At 40.8% G+C, this 26,485-nt stretch overlaps 1 protein-coding gene across 5 annotated transcripts in view; it reads right to left on the bottom strand.

Moving 5' to 3' along the window:
• The window catches only part of LOC106611539 (LIM and calponin homology domains-containing protein 1), a 169,101-nt gene that overhangs the window by 103,882 nt on the left and 38,734 nt on the right, over nucleotides 1-26,485 (bottom strand). For all 5 annotated transcript variants that reach the window (XM_045723843.2, XM_082955846.1, XM_045723847.2 and 2 more), the window contains exon 2: nucleotides 335-405. In XM_045723843.2, coding sequence (XP_045579799.2) covers nucleotides 335-405 — 71 coding nt within the window. The remainder of the gene's footprint in view (nucleotides 1-334; nucleotides 406-26,485) is intronic.

Here is a 26,485-nt window from a genome sequence, read left to right as displayed (position 1 = left end):
TATTTCCTTAAAACGGCATTGTTGGTTAAGGGCTTGTAAGCACGCATTTCACTGTAAGGTCTACACCTGTTTTATTTGGCGCATGTGGCAAACACCATTTGATTTGATTTGATTGCCCCAGTTGAGCGTGTCATTTATCTAGCTCACTACTGCACCACACGGTCTGGCATGCCAGGCTACTGTACAGTATAATCTGTACATAAAGTGCTTTGAGCACTTCGAAAAATTGCTCTATAAATGCAACACTTGTTGTGCCGAGCCACAAGGGGAAACGTGTCTGAGGATTCTGCCTACAGTAACGTGAAGGAGTTGCAAAAGATGGGGTAGCACTTACTCGCACAGCAGGATCCCATTCTCCAGGCCTCCCCTGAAGTCCTTGTCACCGAAGCATCTGCCTGTGACCGCCTGTCGATCGAAAAGGAAAAACAAAGATGGCGTCAGTTCCCTTGTTCGTATTCCTCATTGCTACTTCAACCTTTTAGGTGCTGTAGTGTTAGTTAAAAGTCATGTGCAACAGCTATTCCTTTTCCTCTTTCTCAGTGTACCGCCGTCTTTTCTCTTTCAAAAACACCAGTCTTTCCTTAGTTGAAGATAAATAACTATAAAATCCTATGTTTTTTAACATTTAGCTACTTCAATAGCACATGAAGAAGCACAGCCGGCCGAAGCGGATTAAAGAGAGTGTACAGTAAACATCCCACGTCAAACTGTACATCATCGTCCACTAAACAAAAACCCCTCTGCGGGAAAAAAAACAATAACCTTTGTTCCTGGCGCGTAAAGCTTTTCCTCCACAAACCTCCAGATAAAACCGCCAGAGCGAAGAGGAAGAGAACGAGAAACTCAGTCTATTTGGTAACGCTTGCTAGTTCACAGCGCTAGCTGACAAGCGGTACGCTAACAAGCTTGACATAAGCTGCCATCATCCCCACAAAATCGCTCTCTGGGGCTGCTCCAGGCCCCTAATTGGTTGTGACATAAGAGATTAATCTCTACTAGTAGTTCAGTGGTCTCTTGGTGGGGGTAAACTATACGTTTGCATGCTATTGCATGACTGGACTAAGTCTACATTTGTCACTGTGGTCTAAGGCCTAGCCTAGCCTATACATCCAAATAGGATATTTGGATGTATAGGCTAGGCTGTACTGTTCAAATGTACATTTGTTATTTTCAGTCTTAACTGAAACACATTTTTTTAGCATCCAAAGATGACCGTATGCTTATATATTTCAGACTGGTATCAGGAGCAATATCATAGAAAAGCACCAAAAAAGCTCCTTCCAATTTCAAGCAGAGTAACACTTAGAGAAAGCATTGACTAATGTCAGAGCACCTCAGCAAGTTAGAGTACCTTTTCACCTCTTGACCCTTCAAGGTTCCTTGACCTCTAACCTGGAAGGTTATGTGTACAGAAGGACATCCTCCTCACACACAATCAAATCCTGCCAAACACAATGTTAAAAAGACAGGAACACACACACACACACACACACACACACACACACACACACACACACACACACACACACACACACACACACACACACACACACACACACACACAAACTAATTACAACCGTTTTACTCAAATATCAGCAGTACTTAAATAATCTCTCCTCACTCAAAAACCACCTCTAGCCTCCCCGCTGTCAGACTTGTAAGTGCAAGACAAAGTTAAAAGTCATTCATTTTCACATAGGAAAGAATAGCCATTTAAAAAGTAGACCTCTTCGGATCGTTCATTTGCGAGCCAAAACAATTATGGGATTAAATTCCCCGACTGGTCCAGTTACATTTATTAGTACAGCTGTGGAAAAAGTGTGGGGATTGGGGATATACAACAACTGGCTGGCTGGCTGGCTGGCTGGCTGGGGTGTGCATTTCTGTCAGTTCTTTGGCTCATTTGGACTTGGACAGTGTACAAAATAAATGGACTGCTGTATGTCAGTGAGTAGGCCAAAATGTTGATCTGTGTTGGGTGGCGGGTGAAACAAGCCCTACCACCTGGTGTGTTTGTGTGTGTGTGTGTGTGTGTGTGTGTGTGTGTGTGTGTGTGTGTGTGTGTGTGTGTGTGTGTGTGTGTGGACAGATCTGGCTAGTGTGCTGACGTTGGGGCCATTCACTACTACTATTCATACGGTGGGTGAGAATTGTGAACCCGGCACTGTCTGCCCATTGACTACAAAAGTGATGAGAGACGACATTCTTTTGGGAGGTCTGTGTCATCGTGTGAGGTCCAAACGTCCAAACATTAACCTGTCAGAAAGCATATGGTCCAAACTATGAGCATCATTTTTAATTGCTGTATAGTTTTCAGTGTATAATAATACAGTGCAATGTAGACTAATACAGTGGCAGACTCAAAAGTAAAGTATCAGCCTAATACATACAGCAGAATATTTCATTCCTGTGACGATGACCTTGATATATCAACGCATGATATATTTCTGAGCTAAAATTGAGGGTAACGGCAATGTCTACAAGGATTGAATAATGGCTTATGTCAACCTGGTGTCCACTGATTCACCCGATGTGGACTCGAGGCGTAGAGGGCATCAGCAGATAGCTGTGTTTCATCAACTGAACAGGGCTGGGGATACAGTATGACATCTGGTTATTTTTACCACGCAGAAAGAGCTGCAATGTACTGTAGCAGAGGGACAAAACTGCACTCGCTCATTCAACCAGTCTGTTTCAGGCAAACTGGCCCACAGCAGTTTTTTTTCTCACTAAAGAATCATTATTTTGAAAGAAATTGGGAAGCTCGAAATACGACGACGATACACGGCTTCACATACAACTACGAAGTAAATAACCAACAAAGCTCAATACAAGTGCCTCAAGCCACAGCCACCAAATGCACTACCCTTTGGGGTTACGTCCATAAACCTGCATTACGTCTTCCTGGTCAAACCGCCTGCGATTGGCCAATTGGACATCTGGGCTCAGAATATTGAAGGGCTCTGTTTTTCTCCTTGCCTGGCCCCTCTTTGGCAGCCACTGTAATTGCTAAAGACCCTGTAATTCCTGCACGTCTGCTTGTCTCATACGAGCTGCCTAGACACACAGACAACACAGAGACCTGCTAAGGCCGAAAGGAAGCTGGTAGAACTCGCGCAGGCCTTTGGCCCACCACCACACCCGGGCTTACCTCATCATAGAGGTTTCTGGCTGGGGGGGGGGGCTGATCGCTAAAGCAGGCCCGTCCTGGCTAATATAGCCCCTCTGGGACTTGTATCAGGAAGCTATAGTCTAACATGGCAGTAAAAGCTGAATTAGTTCCAAGCACACCAAGGGAGGGTCCTCAGACTGGAGCTTTACTGTACTGTGACAGGTTCAATTGAATAAACACACAGCTCCCTGAGTAAAAATGCCCTTGGGGTCAAGCGCCCAGGAGAGTTTGACCCCAAAGTCTAATTGACCCTTTAGTCTAGTTCAAAGTTGAAAACCCTTTAATCCAGTTCAAAGTCAAAAGCCTTTTAGTCTTGTTTGATAAATGGATCTATATTACAAATGGCCTACAATTACCTCTCATTTAGACAGAAACCTAGATAGAAACTAAGTAATGACGAGTCATTCTGACCAAGTGATCAAGGTCACAGCCAGTGTCCCTGCACAGTGAAGTTGCTGGTAACTTCTGGACCATACGTTTTAAAACAGTGGGGTCATCTGAGGGTGCTCAATTAGACTGTGGAATGTGTCGCCTTTGTTTCCTCCAGCGGAATGCGGCCTGAGGCTTGTTGTCCACAACGCTTGGCTGCATTGTTGCTCAAACAATCATAACAAAAAGAAATCGTACTTTCCATCCACATGGACATCTTTAATGACCAAACAGAATCAGTTCTTATGGCTTTGTATCCAAGTGTATCAGTCTCAGCACTTTCTCATGCTTGCAGAGAGGATGACTCCATTGGAGAAAAACCGCATGGACATACTTTTAAAGTAAGCAAAAGCAAAACTTTGTTCTTTTTCTGAGCCAGTAAACCATGGACTCTGAAGAGTAAATTGACAAAGGCCTTGTTCCATTTGATGACTTCAAGTGTCCTAGATCTGAAGTCTTGGATATCTGATCCACCAAAGGAGAAGCAGTTTGTTACTATTTGTTACTTCTGAAGAACTGTCCTGTCCGGTTGTTCAAGCCAAGCACAGGGAATGAGCAATGAAAGATGAGACATTGCTTGCTTTCCATCCTGGCTAATCAAATGGACAATTGCTCATACAATATCAAATCAAATCCATTCGAAACAAAGTTGCATAACAAATTGGAATCTGAGGCCCTTTTCAAAAAAGGTACTGTATATTACTCTACCTGCATGTTCAAATCAAGTGACCAAGACATCCAAACTAGACAAAATCCTGTGACATGAGAACCATCAAAGGGCCAACATTTTCCTGAACAGATGTCTCTCTTTGTGGAAATAGACTTAACTGGACCCATAGGGCCCAGCCAATGAAAACAGAACTATTACAATATGGTAATCTCTGGGGTATTTCCCTGGAAAGCTACCTGTCCCAAATGAATAACCGGTAATTCCAGGTTCACGAAAGGCAGGTTTCCGTGACTGCAGGAGTGTAGTATGATGTCCCATCTAGGGTTGCAAAGGGTCGGAAACTTTCCGGTAAATTTCCAGAATTTTTCCTGAAATTATCCATGGGAAGTTAAACCCGGGAATTTTGGGGAATTTTGCTTAAATTCATCAAAGAAGTTAGCTTATAACAGTGAACCTTTTTTGTGGGATACACATAAGGCAAGTCTAGGTCTTGTGGCATATTTTGGTTAAACTATCCCCAATTCAATGGAATTGTAACCCTCTGCATGCACAGTGCATTCTACCATCACATGTGCAGTGCACTCTTCCATCAAATGTACAGCTGACTCTCAATATCTTGCACACTAAAGAAATGCTATTGAGCACACACTACTACACTGTCTAAGCCAAGGACTACATGCTTTCTGGTAAGTTTTGATTACAATACTGGGTGGGATGAAAATATTTTATGACATACATTATGTTTTGTTAACTAGTAAATAGTAGCCTACAGCAAAGTGTGTTTAAATCATTTCTAACTTGTTAACCTGTTTGGGCTAGGGGGCAGTATTGAGAATTTTGGAAAAAATATGTGCCCATTTTTAACTGCCTCCTACACCAACTCAGAAGCTAGAATATGCATATTATTGTTCAGGTTTGGATAGAAAACACCCTGAAGTTTCTAAAACTGTTTGAATGGTGTCTGTGAGTATAACAGAACTCCTATGGCAGGCAAAAACCTGACAAGGTTTCATGCAGGAAGTGGCCTGTCTGACAAGGAGTCGTGCGTCTTGTATCTGTTTATTGAAAAGTAAGGATCTTAGCTGTAACGTGACAATTCCCAGGGCTCCAATAGGCTCTCAGGACGCGGGAAAATCATGAAGGTTGACGAGGCAGCCTCAGGCTGAAACAGATTATCATCTTATTCAAGTGTCCCATTAGGTGACAATGGAGTGAGGCGCGTGCGCGATTAGCCCCCGTGGAGTATTTTAATTCGGCTGTTTAGTTTATTGCAGATTCCCGGTCGGAATATTATCGCTTTTCTACGAGATAAATGGCATAAAAATTGGTTTTAAACAGCGGTTGACATGCTTCGAAGTACGGTAATGGAATATTTAGAATTTTATTGTCACGAATTGCGCCATGCGCGCGACACTTCTTTACTATTTCGGATAGTGTCTGGAACGCACGAACAAAACGCCGCTATTCGGATATAACGATGGATTATTTTGGACCAAACCAACATTTGTTATTGAAGTAGCAGTCCTGGGTGTGCATTCTGACGAAGACAACAAAAGGTAATCAAACTTTTATAATAGTAAATATGATTATGGTGAGTGCTAAACTTGCCGGGTGTCTAAATAGCGAGCCCGTGATGCCTGGGCTATGTACTTAGAATATTGCAAAATGTGCTTTCACCAAAAAGCTATTTTAAAATCGGACATATCGAGTGCATAGAGGAGGTCTGTATCTATAATTCTTAAAATAATTGTTATGCTTTTTGTGAACGTTTATCGTGAGTAATTTAGTAAAATGTTAGCGAATTCCCCGGAAGTTTGCGGGGGGTATGCTAGTTCTGAACGTCACATGCTAATGTAAAAAGCTGGTTTTTGATATAAATATGAACTTGATTGAACAAAACATGCATGTATTGTATAACATAATGTCCTAGGGTTGTCATCTGATGAAGATCATCAAAGGTGAGTGCTGCATTTAGCTGTCTTCTGGGTTTTGGTGACATTATATGCTGGCTTGAAAAATGGGTATATGATTATTTCTGGCTTGGTACTCTGCTGACATAATCTAATGTTTTGCTTTCGTTGTAAAGCCTTTTTGAAATCGGACAGTGTGGTTAGATTAACGAGAGTCTTGTCTTTAAATAGCTGTAAAATAGTCATATGTTTGAGAAATTGAAGTAATAGGATTTTTAAGGTTTTGAAAATCGCGCCACAGGCTGCAAGTGGCTGTTACGTAGGTGGGACGAATTCGTCCCGCCTAGCCCAGAACAAACAAAACAAACAAACAAATTTATTTTTATATAGCCCTTCGTACATCAGCTGATATTCTCAAAGTGCTGTACAGAAACCCAGCCTAAAACCCCAAACAGCAAGCAAAGCATGTGAAAGAAGCACGGTGGCTAGGAAAAACTCCCTAGGAAAAACTCCCTAGAAAGGCCAAAAACCTAGGAAGAAACCTAGAGAGGAACCAGGCTATGAGGGGTGGCCAGAGAGGTTAACAATTTCTGCTAGTTAGTTTTTGCTATCATTTGGGTTTTAGCTTGCTTGAGCCTGCTAACTGAGTGTTAATTCACCTGTTTCCATACATGTTTCATTTTAAAACATATCTTACAAAGGAGTTGTTTAATCTAACTGCTTAAAAATGTAACTGTACATGGAATTGTGTTTGGGTTTTATTACTCATTTTTCTCTCATCTTTTTTTTCTTCTAATCTTTACAGGAAAATGCCATGGGCACTATCTGATGTGTGGAGATATTTCACTGCAGCTAATGTAGAAGGAAAAGCTGTGTACATTTGCATATACTGTGCCAATTTGCAAATACTGTGCCAAATCATATGTGAAGAATGCAACAAAGATGCAGAATCATCTGGCCAAGTGCATAAAGTTGATGATGAATCAGACACCTTATCTATAGCAACAGCTCATGTGCCCCTGGACTCAGAAGTTTTTTTGACTCAATGGAGGAACGTAGTCAGATAAATGCTTTTGAATGTCTTGCTGAGCTGTGTATGTAACTGGTTCACCTCTGATGCTCACAGGCAATGTGTATTGGAAGAGATTTATGAATGTCCTTGCCCAGCATACACCCCTCCAACCAGACATGCTTTATCGACTCATTTGCTGGATGCAGAGTTCAAGTGAAGGTCAAGCAAATCATAGAGAAAGCAGACTGTATTACAATCATCTCTGCTGTGTGGTCGAATGTTCGTCGGCAAAGAATAATTATAGAGATAGCAAAAGCTCAGGTTGCCCAGGCCGGCGGAGATACAATCTTCGGCAAAATCATTCGCAAGGAGATTCCTGCAAAAATATTATTTTTGTAGAATACCGCTCAACCAGTATTCTACAAGAGCACAGACACAAGGGACAACAGACACACCGGTCTCTTCATTGCAGCTGCCCAGCTGCCCTCTGAATATTCCCCAAAATGTGCAACCCTAGTCCCAACTAGTGTTATTCGGCAACGCCTAGCCAGAGATCATGGTTTTAGAAAGTAACATACAGTCTACAGTGCCTTCAGAAATTATTCACACCTCTTTACTTTTTCAACATTTTGTTGTGTTACAGCCGGAATTGAACATTTATTAAATTGAGATTTTGTGTCACACTTCTACACACAATATCCTATAATGTCAAAGTGGAATTCTGCTTGTAGAAAATGTTCTAAATTGGTTAAGAATGAAAAGCTGAAATTTATTCAACCTCTTTGTTATGGCAAGCCTAAATAAGTTGAGCAGTAAAAATATACTTAACAAGTCACATAAGTTGCATGGACTTTGTGTGCAATAGTTTAAACATTTTTTAAAAGACTACCTCATCGCTGTACCCCAGTACATACAATTAACTGTAAGGTCCCTCAGTCGAGCAGTGGATTTCAAGCACAGATTCAATCACAAAGACAAGGAAGGTCTTCCAATGCCTTGCAAAAAAGAGCACCTATGGGTAGAAGTGTAAAAAATTTAAAAAAGCAGACCTTGAATATCCCTTTGAGCATGGTAAAGTTATTAATTACACTTTGGATGGTGTATCAATACAGCCAGTCACTACAAAGATACAGGCATCCTTCCTAACTCAGTTGCCATGGAGGAAGGAAACCACTCAGAGAATTCACCAATGGTGACTTTAAAACAGTTAATGGCTGTGATAGGAGAAAACTGAGGATGGATTAACAACATTTTAATTACTCCACAATACTAACCAAATTGACAGATTGAAAAAAAGGAAGCCTGTACAGACAAAAAATATCCCAAAACATGCATCATGTTTGCATTAAGGCACTAAATTAAAAATGCAAAAAATGTGGCAAAGAAATTAACTATATGTCCTGAATACAAAGCGTTATGTCTGGGGCAAATCCAACACAACACATTATTGAGCACCACTTCATATTTTCAAGCATGGTGGTGGCTGCATCATGTTATGGGTATGCTCGTCGAATCAAATCAAATCAAATTTTATTTGTCACATACACATGGTTAGCAGATGTTAATGCGAGTGTAGCGAAATGATTGTCATCAGCAAGGACTGAGGAGTTTTCCTAGAAGGAAACCTGGTTCAGTCTGCTTTCCATCAGACTCTGGGAGATTAATTCACCTTTCAGCAGGACAATAATCTAAAACACAAGGCCAAATATACAATGGAGTTGCTAACCAAGATGACATTAAATGTTCCTGAGTGGCCTGGTTACATTTTTTACATAAATTGGCTTGAAAATCAATGGAAAGACTTTAAAATGGCTGTCTAGAAAGGATCAACAACTAACTTGACAGAGCTTGAAGAATAAAAAAATATATAATGTGCAAATGTTGCACAATCCAGGTGTGGAAAGCTCTTAGAGACCAGAAAGACAGCTGTAATCTCACAGCTGTAATCTCTGCCAAATGTGATTATAACATGTGTGTACTCAGGGGTGCAAATACTGCTGTAAATTAGATATTTGTGACCCTGTTTCAGGAAACTAGCATTTTAGGTTTTATTTTTTTAATGTGTTGTTTTGGCAGAAATTCCTTCTGTAACATGTGAATATTCATGCACCTTAATAAAAACTTGTATGCCATCTGTAAATATCAATAATATTGTTAAATTACGAGCCTTGTTGGTTAAGCCACAGAAAAAGTCAGCAACCTTCCCACTAGCCATGATTGGCTGAGATAATGAATGGGTTGGACATGCTGAGAGAGGAGTTTGCATTTTGATAAAAATAAATATTTTTACGTTCAAACGGCTCTCCTGTGAACTCGTGACTTGCGACCTAGTTTCCTGAATCGGGTCACTTATATAGACAGGTGTGTGCCTTTCCAAATGATGTCCAATCAATTGAATTTAGCACAGGTGGACTCCAAACAAGTTGTAGAAACATCTCAACGATGATCAATGGAAACAGGATGCACCTGAGCTCAATTCCGAGTCTCATAGCAAAAGGTCTGAAAACGTATGGAAATGTGATATTTAAGTTTTTATTTTTAATACATTTGCAAAAATTTCGAAAAACCTGTTTTTGGTTTGTCATTATGGAGTATTGTGTGTAGATTGATGAGGGGGGGAAACTATTTAATCCATTTTAGAATAAGACTGTAACACAAGAAAATTTGGAATAAGTCAAGGGGTATGAATACTTTCTCAAGGCACTGTAGACATTGTGGTATAAGGTATAAAAATAGGTATAACAATAAGGTATAAGGTATAAATAAATAAGGTACATAAAAATAAGGTATTAAAATAGTATAAAATTTAGTGATACCACTACAACAATAATACAGCCATTTACAACTTGCACAGGAAGAGGAACTAAATCACATTTTTGTTGACATGACAAAACATAGCACAACTACACAAATGTTGTGACTGCCACGTTTTACCAAGATATAGCTATGATAACAATCTCTGGTTCCCTCTCAAACCATCCCCATCCCTTAACCTAGAGAGAAATGTACAATATGTATGAAAATAAACATTTACATTTACATTTTACATTTAAGTCATTTAGCAGACGCTCTTATCCAGAGCGACTTACAAATTGGTGGATTCACCTTATAATATCCAGTGGAACAACCACTTTACAAAAGTGCATCTAAATCTTTTAAGGGGGGGGGGGGGTTAGAAGGATTACTTTATCCTATCCCAGGTATTCCTTGAAGAGGTGGGGTTTCAGGTGTCTCCGGAAGGTGGTGATTGACTCCGCTGTCCTGGCGTCGTGAGGGAGCTTGTTCCACCATTGGGGTGCCAGAGCAGCGAACAGTTTTGACTGGGCTGAGCGGGAACTGTGCTTCCTCAGAGGTAGGGAGGCGAGCAGGCCAGAGGTGGATGAACGGAGTGCCCTTGTTTGGGTGTAGGGCAAACAAGGGCACTCCGTTCATCCACCTCATCCACGTTCATCCACCTCAGTCCAAGGACTCCATAATCTGTGCATTGTGTATCATCAGTTTGTAGGAATTCTATGCGTGGGGTCCTTCTATTATTTCTTAGGTTTTGTCTAATTATTTGAGGCTTCAACAGTTCAGCCAAAGGTCATGAGAGGGATCCGTCCAGGAACCTTCATTCAAACCTTTTCACGCACTGCCACTGCTGCTATTCTCAAAGGAAACCAATTGGCTTTGGATTTCTAGTGGCTAGCCCCATCTATTGTGACTATGGGCTGGATACCCTGGGGCTTGGCACATTGGGGGATGTATTATAGACTGGGGCGGGAGGGAGTTTGGGGTTCAATGTCACAGTTAGTGGCTGTGCTTGCTGACAGCACTGTGGTAACTCAGGGGGCAGCTGTGAACTTCTCTAGGGTAGGGGGCAGTATTTTGATGTCCGGATGAAAGGTGTGCCCGTAGTAAACTGCCTGCTACTCAGGCTCAGAAGGTAGGATATGCATATTATAGAAAATTTGGATAGAAAACACTCTGAAGTTTCTAAAACTGTTTGAATGATGTCTGTGAGTATAACAGAACTCATACGGCAGGCAAAAACCTGAGAAAAATCCAACCAGGAAGTGTGGAAATCTGAGGTTTGTAGTTTTTCAAGTGATTGCCTATACAGTATACAGTGACTTAGGATTAATTTTGCACTTCCTAAGGCTTCCACTAGATGTCAACAGTCTTTAGAACCTTGTTTCATGCTTCTACTGTTACTGGGGAGAGAATAAGTGCTGACTCAACAAGATGACTGCCTGAGACCAATGACTTGTTTACTGCGCGGTCACGCAGGTGCGCCGTTCCTTCTTTTTCCTCTGTAATGAATACGCCATTGTCCGGTTGGAATATTATCGAATATTTATGATAAAAAGACCTTAGGATTGATTGTAAGCATAGTCTGACATGTTTCTACGAACGGTAATGGAACTTTTTGACTTTTCGTCTCAGGTTTTGCGCTCGCGCATTTGGATGCCTTTGGAATAGTGATCTGAACGTGCGAACAAAACGGAGGTATTTGGGCATAAATATGGAGTGTATCGAACAAAACAAACATTTCTTGTGGAAGTGGGAGTCCTGGGAGTGCATTCCGACGAATATCAGCAAAGGTAAGTAAAGATTTATAATACTATTTCTGAGTTTTGTTGACTCCAGAACTTGGCGGGTAACTGTATAGCTTGCTTTGATGGCTGAGCTCTGTACTCAGAATATTGAACAATGTGCTTTCGCCATAAAGCTATTTTGAAATCTGACACAGCGGTTGCATTAAGGAGAAGTGTATTTATAATTCTTTCAATAACCGTTGTAAATTTTATCAATGTTTATGATGAGTATTTTTGTAAATTGATGTGCTCATTCACCGGAAGTTTTGGGAGGCAACCCATTTTCTGAACATCACGCGCAAATGTAAAATGGGGTTTTTGGATATAAATATGAACTTTATCGAACAAAACATACATGTATTGTGTAACATTGAGTCCTGGGAGTGTCATCTGATGAAGATCGTCAAAGGTTAGTGATTCATTTTAGCTGTATTTCTGGTTTTTGTGACGCCTCTCCTTGCTTGGAAAATGGCTGTGTGGTTTTTCTTGTCTCAGCGCTGTCCTAACATAATCTAATGTTATGCTTTCGCTGTAAAGCCTTTTTGAAATCGGGCAATGTGGTTGGATTAAAGAGAGTCTTATCTATAAAATGGGATATAATAGTTGTATGTTTGAGAAATTTGAATTATGAGATTTTTGTTGTTTTGAATTTTCCGCCATGCTATTTCACTGGCTGTTGAATAGTGTGTCCCGCGCTAGCGTCCCACATACCCCAGAGAGGTTAAAACTTTAAGGAGGCTTTGCAGCACTGCAGTGGGTGAGAACACGATGAAACGTCTCTGCCACTGCTGCCCTCCTCTACAGTCCCAAAGGCTGCTGGTAAAGCTGTTGGCAGCTGGAGGATTCTGGCCTACTTTCTGCTTTTAGCACTAGCCCAGTGTGCTATTATATTCTATTAAGGACTCGGCCTACGGAGTGGGAGGAAGAGGGGGATGAGGAGGGGGAGGTGGAGAAGAGCCTCGTTTGGTAGTAGAAATGCATGACCTTTGGGCAAGAATTGGTTAACATTTCTATCAGGTTCCTCGAAATCTCTTCTTTTTTTTTTGTTGCAAAAACTCATCAACATACATTTTAACCCAGAGTTCAACCACTAATCAATGATAGACAGCTAGGAAAAACTTGACAGCAAAATTATTATTTCCAAAGAGTGTGATTCAGAGCAGCAAAACTTCCATACTTATTTAACCAGAACACTGTTCAAATGCCGGTGGTCAAATTTTTTAAATGTCAAAGAAGTTTAATTGCTTCCGTCCGAGTCCTCGGAAACTATTGGCCATGCCACCTGTCAAGGAGTGAATCTCTATAAAACAAAAATCAAGAGCCTTTTCCCCACGGCTTTATGACATTTACCCTGTTCCCACTCCCTTCCTATGTCGCAAGGCTAGCAACTTAGCATAAGCGTGGGGTGAACAGGAATGAGCTACAATATACTGTCATCATATTCACCCCTATGGTGCAGGAAGAGGAGAGAAGCTAGAGCATCTGGAGAGAATGTGTAGGCCTGTAAAACAGAATAATAAAAAAATCCCCTGTCTACTTTGGAACCTGGGGTTCATTGATGTGATCTTGGCAGAAGTTGCATCAGATTTGGAACCTGGTCCTCAGGCTTGCTGCATACAGATCTATACAGTAAATCACCCAAGTGGAGGTCAAAAGTATTTAGAGGCTGACATCCAATAGACACAAGCTAATGGATATACAGCGATATACATGTGAAAGCTTGGGACAGGAATACTTGCTTGACAGCACTGAGCTATGCAAAAAAAATAAAAAAATAAAAAAACATAAACTTCAAAATGCGACATTTATCTTTTACGATGTCCTTAAGAATGCAGAGACACACAGTCTATAGCCTATATCTATATTAGCCTTACAACACCGCATACACATCTCAATTTTGGCGGGACTTGAGCAGCAGTCAGCTCTGAGGAAATGCCAGAGGTTTAAATCAACTAAACCACAACATGGGCTTGCCAGAGGCAGAACAAAATCCTTTTGTGAGGAGGGATCATCACAGGTAATGACAGTCAATGGAGCACAATTACTATGGTATTACACAGTTGGAATCAGCACTAGACCACAGCAAAGTCAAAACACAGTCCGTAAATCCCTCACCAAGACACACCGTGAAAAACCCCAGCTACTGATTGAGAAATGATGGTTGTGTTTATTTGATTGCGGGGTAATTTATCTGTGCCTTATGATAGTCATATTTTGTACTGTATACTGCGCCACTGTTTGTCAAAGTTATGTCATAAAAGGATGCTGTGCCAGAAAGACCACACACACCCACACACACGTAAACATATGTCAATAGCTACTGTACCTCTCCTTGCAAAAGTAAAGTTGAAATATGTGATCATATGTTTTCACTATGAAGCAGTTGTAAGGGGTAGATGAATGCAAGGGACAGAATGTTGCACAATAGACTAGAGTTGATTGGCACCAGCTTGCTTCTCTCGTTACACCCTGACCACAAGAGCTATATCGTGTAACACTCGATTACCTTGATTTATATCATGTTTTATGTGGACATCACAACAGTAGAAAGAGACAAATACATCAACAGGGTAGAGCCTGCCATATTATTAAAGTAGCTAAATGGAGGAAAAACATGTAGTATCATGGCATAATAAATAAATAGTAAGCATACGAATATGCCACCTTTGCGTCCATCAATGGGCTCTATTTCAACAAATCTAACGCAAAGGTAAATCTTGGCACTGGCGGTAGCGTTGCAATTTTCACAACCGGAATTATGGGCACTGTAGCAGTGGCATGAAAGGGCTAGCTTTTGATGAATAAACTAGTTGTGGGTTTATCGAGGCTTGGCCCCTCAGTGACCAGTCATTATGTGCTCCATGGCAGGCCAAGTTTGTTATATAGCCTGCCTCATATTTGTTAAATATGTTGCCACACTGTTCTAATTGAATTGCTTCAAAATGGAAATACAGTTGAAGTCGGAAGTTTACATACACCTTAGCCAAATACATTTAAACACAGTTTCTCACAATTCCTGACATTTAATCCTAGTAAAAATTCCCTGTCTTAGGTCTGTTAGGATCACCACTTTCTTTTAAGAATGTGAAATGTCAGAATAATAGTAGAGAGAATGATTTATTTCAGCTTTTATTTCTTTCATCACATTCCCAGTGGGTCAGAAGTTTACTTACACTCAATTAGTATTGGGTAGCATTGCCTTTAAATTGTTTAACTTGGGTCAAACGTTTTGGGTAGCCTTCCACAAGCTTCCCACAATATGTTGGGTGAATTTTGGCCCATTCCTCCTGACAGAGCTGGTGAAACTGAGTCAAGATGTAGGCCTCCTTGCTCGCACACACTTTTTCAGTTCTACCCACACATTTTCTATAGGATTGAGGTCAGGGCTTTGTGATGGCCACTCCAGTACCTTGACTTTGTTGTCCTTAAGCCATTTTGCCACAACTTTGGAAGTATGCTTGGGGTCATTGTCCATTTGGAAGACCCATTTGAGACCAAGCTTTAACTCCCTGACTGATGTCTTGAGATGTTGCTTCAATATATCCACATAATTGTCCTTCCTCATGATACCATCTATTTTGTGAAGTGCAGCAGTCCCTCCTGCAGCAAAGCACCCCCACAACATGATGCTGCCACCCCCGTGCTTCATGGTTGGGATGGTGATCTTCGGCTTGCAAGCCTCCCTCTTTTTCTGATGGTCATTATGGCCAAACAGTTATATTTTTGTTTCATCAGACCAGAGGACATTTCTCAAAATGTACGATCTGTGTCCTCATGTGCAGTTGCAAACCGTAGTCTGTCTTTTTTATGCCGGTTTTGGAGCAGTGGCTTCTTCCTTGCTGAGTGGCCTTTCAGGTTATGTCGATATAGGACTCGTTTTACTGTGGATATCGATACTTTTGTACCTGTTTCCTCCAGCATCTTCACAAGGTCCTTTGCTGTTGTTCTGGGATTGATTTGCACTTTTTGCACCAAAGTATGTTCATCTCTAGGAGATGGAACGCGTCTCCTTCCTGAGCGGTATGACGGCTGCGTGGTCCCATGGTGTTTATATTGTTTGTACAGATGAACGTGGTACCTTCAAGCGTTTGGACATTTTTCCCAAGGATGAACCAGACTTGTGGAGGTCTACAATTTTTGTTTCTGAAGTCTTGGCTGATTTCTTTAGATTTACCCATGATATCAAGCAAAAAGGCACTGAGTTTGAAGGTAGGCCTTGAAATACATCCACAGTTACACCTCCAATTGACTCAAATGATGTCAATTAGCCTATCAGAAGCTTCTAAAGTCATGACATCATTTTCTGGAATTTTCCAAGCTGTTTAAAGGCACTTAGTGTATGTAAACTTCTGACCCACTGGAATTGTGATACAGTGAATTATAAGTGAAATAATCTGTCTGTAAACAATTGTTGGAAAAATGACTTGTGTCATGCACAAAGTAGATGTCCTAACCGACTTGCCAAAACTATAGTTTGTTAACAAGAAATTTGTGGAGTGGTTGAAAAACAAGTTTTAATGACTCAAACCTAAGTGTACGTAAACTTCCGACTTCAACTGTACATTGTTAAACATAGGCTATAGCATTAACACAGATATAAGGACTAGGCCTACTGTAAATTGCAGTGTGGACATGGACATACCAAATGTAGTCAATAAGCAAGTTTAAATTCACTACGCTAATGATAAGGCCTAAAAGATCATTCTAATCTAATTCTGATAAAAAAAAACAGTGTCTAAATACAGTTACAGGCACCATAATTGCTTCCTGTGTGCGTAGGCCTATTATACAGACAAAGTAACTTAGACTATGGAGGGTTTTACGCACATCCAAACCTTTCACAGGAGCTGGAAAAATATCCGACATAAAGCGAAAGGGGGAATGTCCACTCACCGTTTGCACTGCTCCAGAAATAGCAGATAGAAGAATTGCATTACATTCGAGCATGTATATTCACACTGCTAGCGATATTTTAATAAAACATTGGTTATAGGCTACTGGCAAAGTTGATGAAATAAACTTGCGCCAGGGTTGGAAAATAGCAGAGCACTGGCTTTTACAAGTAAAAATTGCCAAAGAGCGTGCGCTTGACACTAGCGCCCCCTTAACTACAGACGAAAATAAAGCGCAGTAAGTTTAGATTATTTGACTTATTTGTCTGGATAAATACAACCACAAATATCACGGCAGCCATGTGAGAAAACCATTCATTTCGAAAAATGTAGGCATCAGAGTTCGTAACCTTCTTAGATTCTCCTTTCCCCCCTTCAGGTCTTATTTCCTCAGAGACATCTGGCGCAACGGTAAATTCTACAATTTAAAAAATGTGAAATGTTACGCTGACTTTATACAGCAACACTTCATTTTTAATAGTTATTAATCTCCCAGCATAGTTCATATGGTTTATGTGAACAGCTGGTTTATATATGCATTCCATATTCTACAGGCATGTTGAGAGAAAGCAGACAGAAAACATTGCTGTGCTTCTTCGCTGAAATAGTCTGGTGCAAGTTTACTCCACTACTCCAAGTCTCCAACCACCACTGTAAATTTAGAAGATGCTGTCGAGGAACAGACATACCTGTAAATAAATGAACCACCACACTGAGGGTGTAGAAAACCCTCTCTCATACCCTCCCTCTGGCGCTGGGACTTAGAGACAAACTTTGTGACTTCTTACAGCTGAGGTAGGCGACCAACGCCAGACCTCAGCCTGTGTGTAGTTTCTAAATGTGTGACTTCTGTGAGATCGCAAGAATCAAAATGCTCTTGGAGCACACAATTTCCCCTTAACTTTGTCATGCCTGTCATGTTATTTAAAATAGGGCTTATCTTACCTTCCTCATCTAATACAGTATGTTGTTAGGCCATGCCCAGTCAGCTTGCTAATGCTAATGCTAATGCTAATGCTAATGCTAACATACAGTATCCCACATGTTGGATGTGTGGGAGGGTGTCAGATAGGATGTGTATCATTCCACGTTCCCAGGGTTCTCATTAGAGTTGTTTTGACTGCAGCTTAGCTTTCGGGCCAGAGTGCTAATGTGTTAGGGACACTAATACATGAGTGTCAACAGCCAAGGGTTGTAGCCACTACCTCGGAGACAGAGGAATAGACGGATGTAATGAATGAGTACAAAGAAGGAATTTTGAACTTTCAAAGAAGGAATGGAAAGAGCGCATATCACTCTGACACTTGACAGAAGCAAGTGGTTAGAGTTTCCAAAGCATTGAGAATGCTGACAAATACAGACACAGACAAGTAGGGAGTGTGTGGGAAGAGTGATAACGCACTGCTGTCAAAACCAGAGCACAAGTAGTGTTCAACACCTCTTCACTGCTGCAGTCGCATTCACACACGTGCGTGCGCACACAGCAGCCTTCCGTTTCATCGTCGAACACAGACACACACAGACAGACAGACACACAGACACACTGTGCTCTCCACTTGCTCACAGTACCACCGACATTGCTAGGTCCATTTCCTGGGAGACTCATCTGCGTAGGAAACCTTACATAACCTCTGATTGCTCATCCATTACTCCCCCTCATCAAGAAAGATGTACTGATTTTACTGAGAAAAGACAGACCCATAGATAACCATATATATCATCTTCAACCAGGTATTACAAATTTGACATACACACACGCACCACTTTCTGTATACATAGACACACATGTGCACATACACACAGTTTTCTGTATACAATTAGGGAGGTTGGTAGGTAATGCACCGAATGGTACAGGTGTTATCTCTACTGTCTACTTTGCTTTCTCCAGCGCTCCATGCAAACATGTCTGCCATGAAAGACCCCCGACCTCTTGTTCACCAGTCGACACTGTGTCTATGTTTCAGGCTTGATTGAAACTTGAGGGGGTTCATCTTTTACTGCATTGAGTTAAATCAAGGTCACACAGAGTGTTTCTTGGTAGTCTTAAACACATCTACTTAGAAACAAAAGTATACACCTCACAAACATGGTTATGGCCTTAAAACAAGAAGACACCATGTCAGATATAGGGTTAGGGTTAGGGTTAGTTGTTGAAATGTATTCAATTTTGAGTTTGCATCCCAATATTACACATCACAGAAGAATGAAATATAATAAAACCGTTTGACGTCGAAACACAGGAAAAAATGTTTGTTAATTATGAAATGATGAAAATGATTAATAACATTCCACCCATGAGGCCAGTAGGTCATTTGACTGCAGGAAAGGGCCACGAATCCATCTCAGGGAGGTGGCCTACAAGGTACAGTGCCTTCAGAAAGAATTCAAAATGGATTAACCAGATTTTTTTCTCCACCATCTACACACAATACCCAATAATGACAAAGTGAATTGTATTGAACATTTAAATTATATTTGTAATTTACATAAGTATTAATACCCTTTTGTTATGACACTCCAAATTGAGCTCAGATGCATCCAATTTCCTTTGATCATCCGTGAGATGTCACTACAACTTGACTGGAGTCCACCTGTGGCCAATTCAATTGTTTGGACAAGATTTCGAAAGAAACACACCTGTCTATATAAGGTCCCACAGTTGACAGTCATGTCAGAGCAGAAGCTATACCATGAAGTCCAAGGAACTGTCTGCAGATCTCCGAGATACAATTGTGATGAGGAAGATACTGTATCTGGGGAAGGGTATAAAACAATTTCTAGAGTGTTGAAAGTTTCCAAGAGCACAGCGGTCTCCATCATTGGGAAATGGAAACAATATGAACCTACCCAGACTCTGCCTCGAGCTGGCCGTCCGACCAAACTGAACAACCAGGAAAGAAGGACCTTGGTCAGGGAGGTGAACCAAGAACCCAATGACCGCTCTGACAGAACTACAGAGTTCCTTGGCTGAGAATGGAGAACCTGCCAGAAGGAGAACAGTCTCTACAGCACTTCACCAATCTGGGCTTTATGTGAGAGTGGCCAGAAAGAAGCCACTCATGAGAAAAAAAGCACACGACAGCATGCCTGGAGTTTGCAAAAAGGCACGCGAAAGACTCTGAAATCACAAGGCAAAAGATTATGTGGTCTGACGAGACAGATTTAACTCTTTGGCTTGAATGCATAGCGCTATGTCTGGAGAAAACCACCTGTCTTTTATTCTGTTCAACCTGTACAGAATAAAAAAGATTCCAAAACATTCATCCTGTTTGCAATGAGGCACTAAAGTAATACTGCAAAAAAGCTATTTACTTTTTGACCTGAATACAAAGTGTTATGTTTGGGGCAAATCTAATACAACACATTACTGACTACCACTCTCCATATTTTCTAGCATAGTGATGGCTGCATCATGTTATGGTTATGCTTGTAATCGTTAAGGACTGGGGAGTTTTCAATATAAGAAATAAACAGAATAGATCTAAGTACAGGCAAAATCCTAGAGGAAAACCGGGCTTTAGTATGCTTTCCACCAGACACTGGGAGATTAATTCACCTTTCAGCAGGACAATAATCTAAAGCACGAGGCCACATCTACACTGGAGTTGGTTAACAAGAATACAGTGAATGTTCCTGAGTGGGCGAGTTACAGTTTTGGCTTAAATCTGCTTGAAAATCTATGGCAAGGTTTGACAGTGCTTGAAGAATTTTGAAAATAATAATGGGGAAATATTATACAATCCAGGTGTGCAAAGCTCTTAGAGACTTACCCAGAAAGACTCATGGCTGTAATTCCTGCCAACGGTGATTCTAACATTTATTCAGTCAGGGGTGTGAATACTTACGTAAATTAAATACGACTGTATTTCATTTTTAATCAATTTGGAAAAATGTCTAAAAACATGTTTCTGTGTCGATGGGTGAGACAAAACATATATTTAATAAATTTTGAATTCAGGCTGTAACACAACCAAATGTGGAATAAGTCAAGGGGTGTGAATACTTTCTGAAGGCACTGTACGTTCCAACAGGACAATGATCCCAAGCATACAGCCAAAGCAATACTGGAATGGCTTCAGAACAAGAATGTGAAAGTCCTTAAGTGGCCAAGACAAAGCCCAGACTTGAACCCCATTGAAAATACAGTGCCTCGGAAAGTATTCAGACCACTTGACTTTTTCCACATTTTGTTAAGTTACATCCTTATTCTAAAATTGATTAAATTAAAAAATGTTCCTCATCAATATAATACCCCATAATGCCAAAATGAAAACAAGTTTTTAGAAATTTTTGCAGATTTAGTAAAAATGAAAAACAGAAATACCTTATTTACATAAGTATTCATACCTTTTGCTACGAGGCGCAAAATTAAGCACAGATACATGCTGTTTCCATTGATCATCCTTGAGAGATGTTTCTACAACTTGATTGGAGTCCACCTGTGGTAAATTCAATTGATTGGACATGATTTGGAAAGGCACACACCTGTCTATATAAGGTCCCACAGTTGACAGTGTTTGGCCGACCAGCTCTAGGAAGATTCTTGGTGGTTGAAGAATGATGGAGGCCACTGTGTTCTTGGGGACCTTCAATGCTTCAGAAATGTTTTGTTTGGTACCCTTCCGCAGATCTGTGCCTCGACACAATCCTGTCTCAGAGCCCTACAGACAATTCCTTCGACCTCATGGCTTGGTTTTTGTTGTGAAGTATGGTGGTGGCAGCATCATTCTGTGGGGATGTTTTTCAGCAGCAGGGACTGGGAGACTAGTCAGGATCGAGGAAAAGATGAACGGAGCAAAGTACAGAGAGATCCTCAATGAAAACCTGCTCCAGAGCGCTCAGGACCTCAGACTGGGGCAAATGTACACCTTCCAACTGGAGAACGACCCTAAGCACACAGCCAAGACAACGCAGGAGTGGCTTCGGGAAAAGTCTCTGATTGTCCTTGAATGGCCCAGCTAGAGCCCGGACTTGAACCCGATCGAACATCTCTGGAGAGATGTGAAAATAGCTGTGTAGCAAAGCTCCCCATGCAACCTGACAGAGCTTAAGAGGATCTGCAAAAAAGAATGGAAGAAACTCCCCAAATACAGGGGTACCAAGCTTGTAGCGTCATACCCAAGAAGACACGAGGCTGTAATCGCTACCAAAGGTGCTTCAACAAAGTACTGAGTAAAGGATCTGAATAATTATGGAAATGTGATATTTCAAATTGTTTTATTTGTATAAATTTGCTAAAACCTCTGAAAAACAGTCTTTGCTTTGTCATTAAGGGGTATTGTGTGTAGACTGATGAGAGGGGAAAAAAACGATTTAATCCATTTTAGAATAAGGCTGTAATGTAACAAAATGTGGAAAAATTCAGGGTCCAAATACTTTCAGAAGGCAATGTATGTGGAAAGACTTGAAGATGGCTGTTCACCGCTGCTCCCCATCTAATTTAACAGAGCTTGAGAAAATCTGCAAGGAAGAATGGGAGAAAATCTAACATGTTTTCACTCAGGGGTGTGAATACTTATTTATGTAAATGAGATATGTCTGTAATACATTTTTAATCAATTTGCAAAAATGTCTAAAAACATGTTTCACTTTGTCACTATGGGGTATTGGGTAAAGATAGGTGACAATTATTTATTTTTTTATCCATTTTTTATTCAGGCCGGAACACAAAACAAAATGTGGATTAAGTCAAGGGGTATGAATACTTTCTTTAGGCACTTTATGTGTATGTGTAACATAGAAGTAAATAACACACGTGGATAGACTCAATGACTGACTGACTAGCTGAGCAACTGACTGAGTGACTGACAGACAGAAGGAAGGGAGGTCAAGAGTCGCTGTTGTGATCCGACCTTTGACCTGGGAAGTCATTCGATCATGATTATTACTGGTGGTCATGTGGCTTTCTTGTCTCTAGGGACGTGTGTGTTTTCCATGCTCTTTTAAAAGGATAGGGAATGCTTTCTAAAGAGAGGAAAACCTACCCTTCTGGAATTTCTCCCCATGTCTTTGGGAATTACGCTTAATGTGGGACTAGTTGGACGTGACAGCCAATGTGTGTGTGTGTACACTAATGAAGAACAGGTGGGAGACTGAGTGGTTTGGCCTGCCTGTAGATGATTGGTTCTTAGTGCAAGATGAAAACAACAACACAGAAAATAGAGTAGGTGTGATGTGGTCATGTGAGACTTGACTAACACTATAAAGATACTGTTGATCCATACTCAGGGATGTACTACACATGGCTTGATGTTGGACCACTTTTTTCTGATTCTTTATGTTTGTTTAGGATCCCTAATTTCCTCATCTGGCTCTAACACACCTGATCTTTCCAGTCAACCAATAAACTAATCAAGACCTTGATTTAAGCTGGGCTGGAACAAAAGCCTGTGTACACCCTATGGCAGTGGAGTTTGCATTGAAGTGGAGTTGCACTGATTGCAACAGTTGTGTAGTGTCACAGTAAGGTTAATCGTCACTCATAAATATTTAACAGACTCAGGGACAGAAGCGCACAGCTTAAGCCTACATCTCAAGGTCTTCCCTCTCTCCTTCTTCTCTACAGTTTGTGTGAGAAAGCAATGCCTTGGCTTTGCAAGAAAGGGTCACTTTACGTTCTCAGAAAAATGTATTCTGACCGAACAAGCTGGAAAAGGCAATTGAATTTGAGTCCATTTCCTTTATGGCTATACTTACATGTCAATCCCCGGTAACAGAAATGTAAAGTATTTATGCAATGGCAATAATATGAAGATATTTTTCCATTTTTACCCAAGGCTTTTCAATTCATGTTCAAAGTCCATCCATCCAAACATTGGATTGACGAAGGAAATCATTATACTCAAAAGGGATTCACCGATTCCATAAAGCTAAAACACTACAGTTTAAAATGAATTGGCATGTGGTTTCCAGACATGGCATATGCTTTTTCACTGCGACTTGAGGTTTTTAGTCTTGTGCAGAATGTACTGCTCTCCAAGCAGTGAGGTATGACATCTAAAACAGCCATATAGCCGTATAGTGTTCCCTCAAGTCTTCCACAGCTGACAGACTATTGGTCTTGGGGGCCTAATGTTTCACTGGGTCCAATTGGCATGTGACCATGAAGTGTGGTCATTCAGACGTAATTCCTGAGGAAAAGGTGTCAAACTGGTTGAATCCATGTTGTTTCCACATAATTTAAAACCAAATGATTCTATGTGATGACGTTGAATCAACATGGAAAACTGATTGGCTTTGAAAAAAAGGCATGGTTACAGAGAGCTGGTAGTCCCATCCACCTAACTACCAGGTGTGAAACAGGGAAGAGACTCAGGGGGTATGCTAATTTGGTATAGAGCAGACCTAACCCACTCTATTCAATTAGTCAAAACAGGAACATATTACATCTAGCTAGAAATTAATAAGGAAATGATCTCAACAGAGAAAAATGTCCTCATGTGTGCTACCTACAGTGGGGGGGAAAAGTATTTGATCCCTGCTGATTTTGTACATTTGCCCACTGACAAAGAAAGGATCAGTCTATAACTTTAATGGTAGGTTTATTTGAACAGTGAGAGACAGAATAACAACAAAAATATCCAGAAAAACTCAAAAAAGCCTGTGGTGTTGATGGTATTCTAAATGATATGATAAAATATAGACCACAAATTCCAATTGGCTATACTTCAACTCTTTAACATCATCCTCAGCTCTGGCATCTTCCCCAATATTTGGAACCAAGGACTGATCACCCCAATCCACAAAAGTGGAGACAAATTTGACCCCAATAACTACCGTGGGATATGTGTCAACAGCAGCCTTGGGAAAATCCTCTGCATTATCATTAAAAGCAGATTTGTACATTTCCTAAGCGAAAACAATGTACTGAGCAAATGTCAAATTGGCTTTTTACCAGACCATGTATTCACCCTGCACACCCTAATTGACAAACAAACAAACCAAAACAAAGACATTACATTACATTTAAGTCATTTAGCAGACGCTCTTATCCAGTCGACTTACAAATTGGTGCATTCACCTTATGATATCCAGTGGAACAACCACTTTACAATAGTGCATCTAAATATTTTAAGGGGGTTTAGAAGGATTACTTTATCCTATCCTAGGTATTCCTTAAAGAGGTGGGGTTTCAGGTGTCTCCGGAAGGTGGTGATTGACAAAGTCTTCTCATGCTTTGTTGATTTCATGCTTTGTTGATTTCAAAAAAGCTTTCGACTCAATTTGGCACAAGGGCCTGCTATACAAATTGATGGAAAGTGGCGTTGAAGGAAAAACACACAGGTTAAAATTGGCTAAAAAAACACAAATTTCTTTCCACAGGGCCGGGGGGTGAGACAGGGATGCAGCTTAAGCCACACCCTCTTCAACATATATATCAACGAATTGGCGAGGGCACTAGAACAGTCTGCAGCACCCGGCCTCACCCTACTAGAATCTGAAGTCAAATGTCTACAGTTTGCTGATGATCTGGTGATTCTGTCCCCAACCAAGGAGCCTACAGCAGCACTGCACAGATTCTGTCAGACCTGGGCCCTGACAGTAAATCTCAGTAAGACAAAAATAATGGTGTTCCAAAAAAGGTCCAGTTCCCAGGACCACGAATACAAATTCCATCTAGACATCGTTGCCCTAGAGCACACAACAAACTATACATCGGCCTAAACATCAGCGCCACAGGTAACTTCCACAAAGCTGTGAACGATCTGAGAGACAAGGCAAGAAGGGCCTTCTATGCCATCAAAAGGAACATCAAATTCATATCAATTAAGATCAGGCTAAAAATACTTGAATCAGTTATAGAACCCATTGCCCTTTATAGTTGTGAGGTGTGGGGTCTGCTCACCAACCAAGAATTCACAAAATGGGACAAACACCAAATTGAGACTCTGCATGCAAAAATATCCCAAACACCAAATCATGCATGCAAAGCAGAACTAGGCCAATACCCTCTAATTATCAAAATCCAGAAAAGAGCTGTTAAATTCTACACCCACCTAAAAGGAAGCAATTCCCAAACCTTCGATAACAAAGCCATCACCTACAGAGAGGTGAACCTGGAGAAGAGCCCCCTAAGCAAGCTGGCTCTGGGGCTCTGTTCATAAACACTAACAGACCCCACAGACCCCCAGGACAGCAACACAATTAGACCCAACCAAATCATGAGAAAACAAAAAGATAATTACTTGACACACTGGAAAGAATTTACCAAAAAACAGAGCAAACTAGAATGCTATTTGGCCACAAACAGAGAGTACACGGTGGCAGAATACCTGACCACTGTGACTGACCCAAAAATATGGAAATCTTTGACTGTGTACAGACTCAGTGAGCATAGCCCTGCTATTGAGAAAGGCCGCCGAAGGCAGACCTGGCTCTCAAGAGAAGACAGGCTATGTGCACACTGCCCACAAAATGAGGTGGAAACTAAGCTGCACTTTGTAACCTCCTGCCAAATGTATGACCATCTAGACACATATTTCCCTCAGATTACAGAGACCCACAAATAATTTGAAAACAAATCCAATTTTGATAAACTCCCATATCTATTGGGTAAAATACCATAGTGTGCAATCACAGCAGAAAGATTTGTGACATGTTGCCACAAGAAAAGGGCAACCAGTAAAGAACAAACACCATTGTAAATACAACCTACAGTTGAAGTCAGAAGGTTACATACACCTTAGCCAAATACATTTAAACTCATTTTCACAATTCTTGACATTTAATCCTAGTAAAAATTCCCTGTCTTAGGTCAGTTAGGATCACCACTTTATTTTAAGAATGTGAAATGTCAGAATAATAGCAGAGAGAACGATTCATT

This window comes from Salmo salar, chromosome 09, assembly GCF_965601325.2.
Source record: "Salmo salar chromosome 09, fSalSal1, whole genome shotgun sequence".
Classification (NCBI taxonomy): domain Eukaryota; kingdom Metazoa; phylum Chordata; class Actinopteri; order Salmoniformes; family Salmonidae; genus Salmo; species Salmo salar.
The sequence above is the reverse complement of the archived record's forward strand: the minus strand, read 5'-3'. Positions and strand labels throughout refer to the sequence as shown.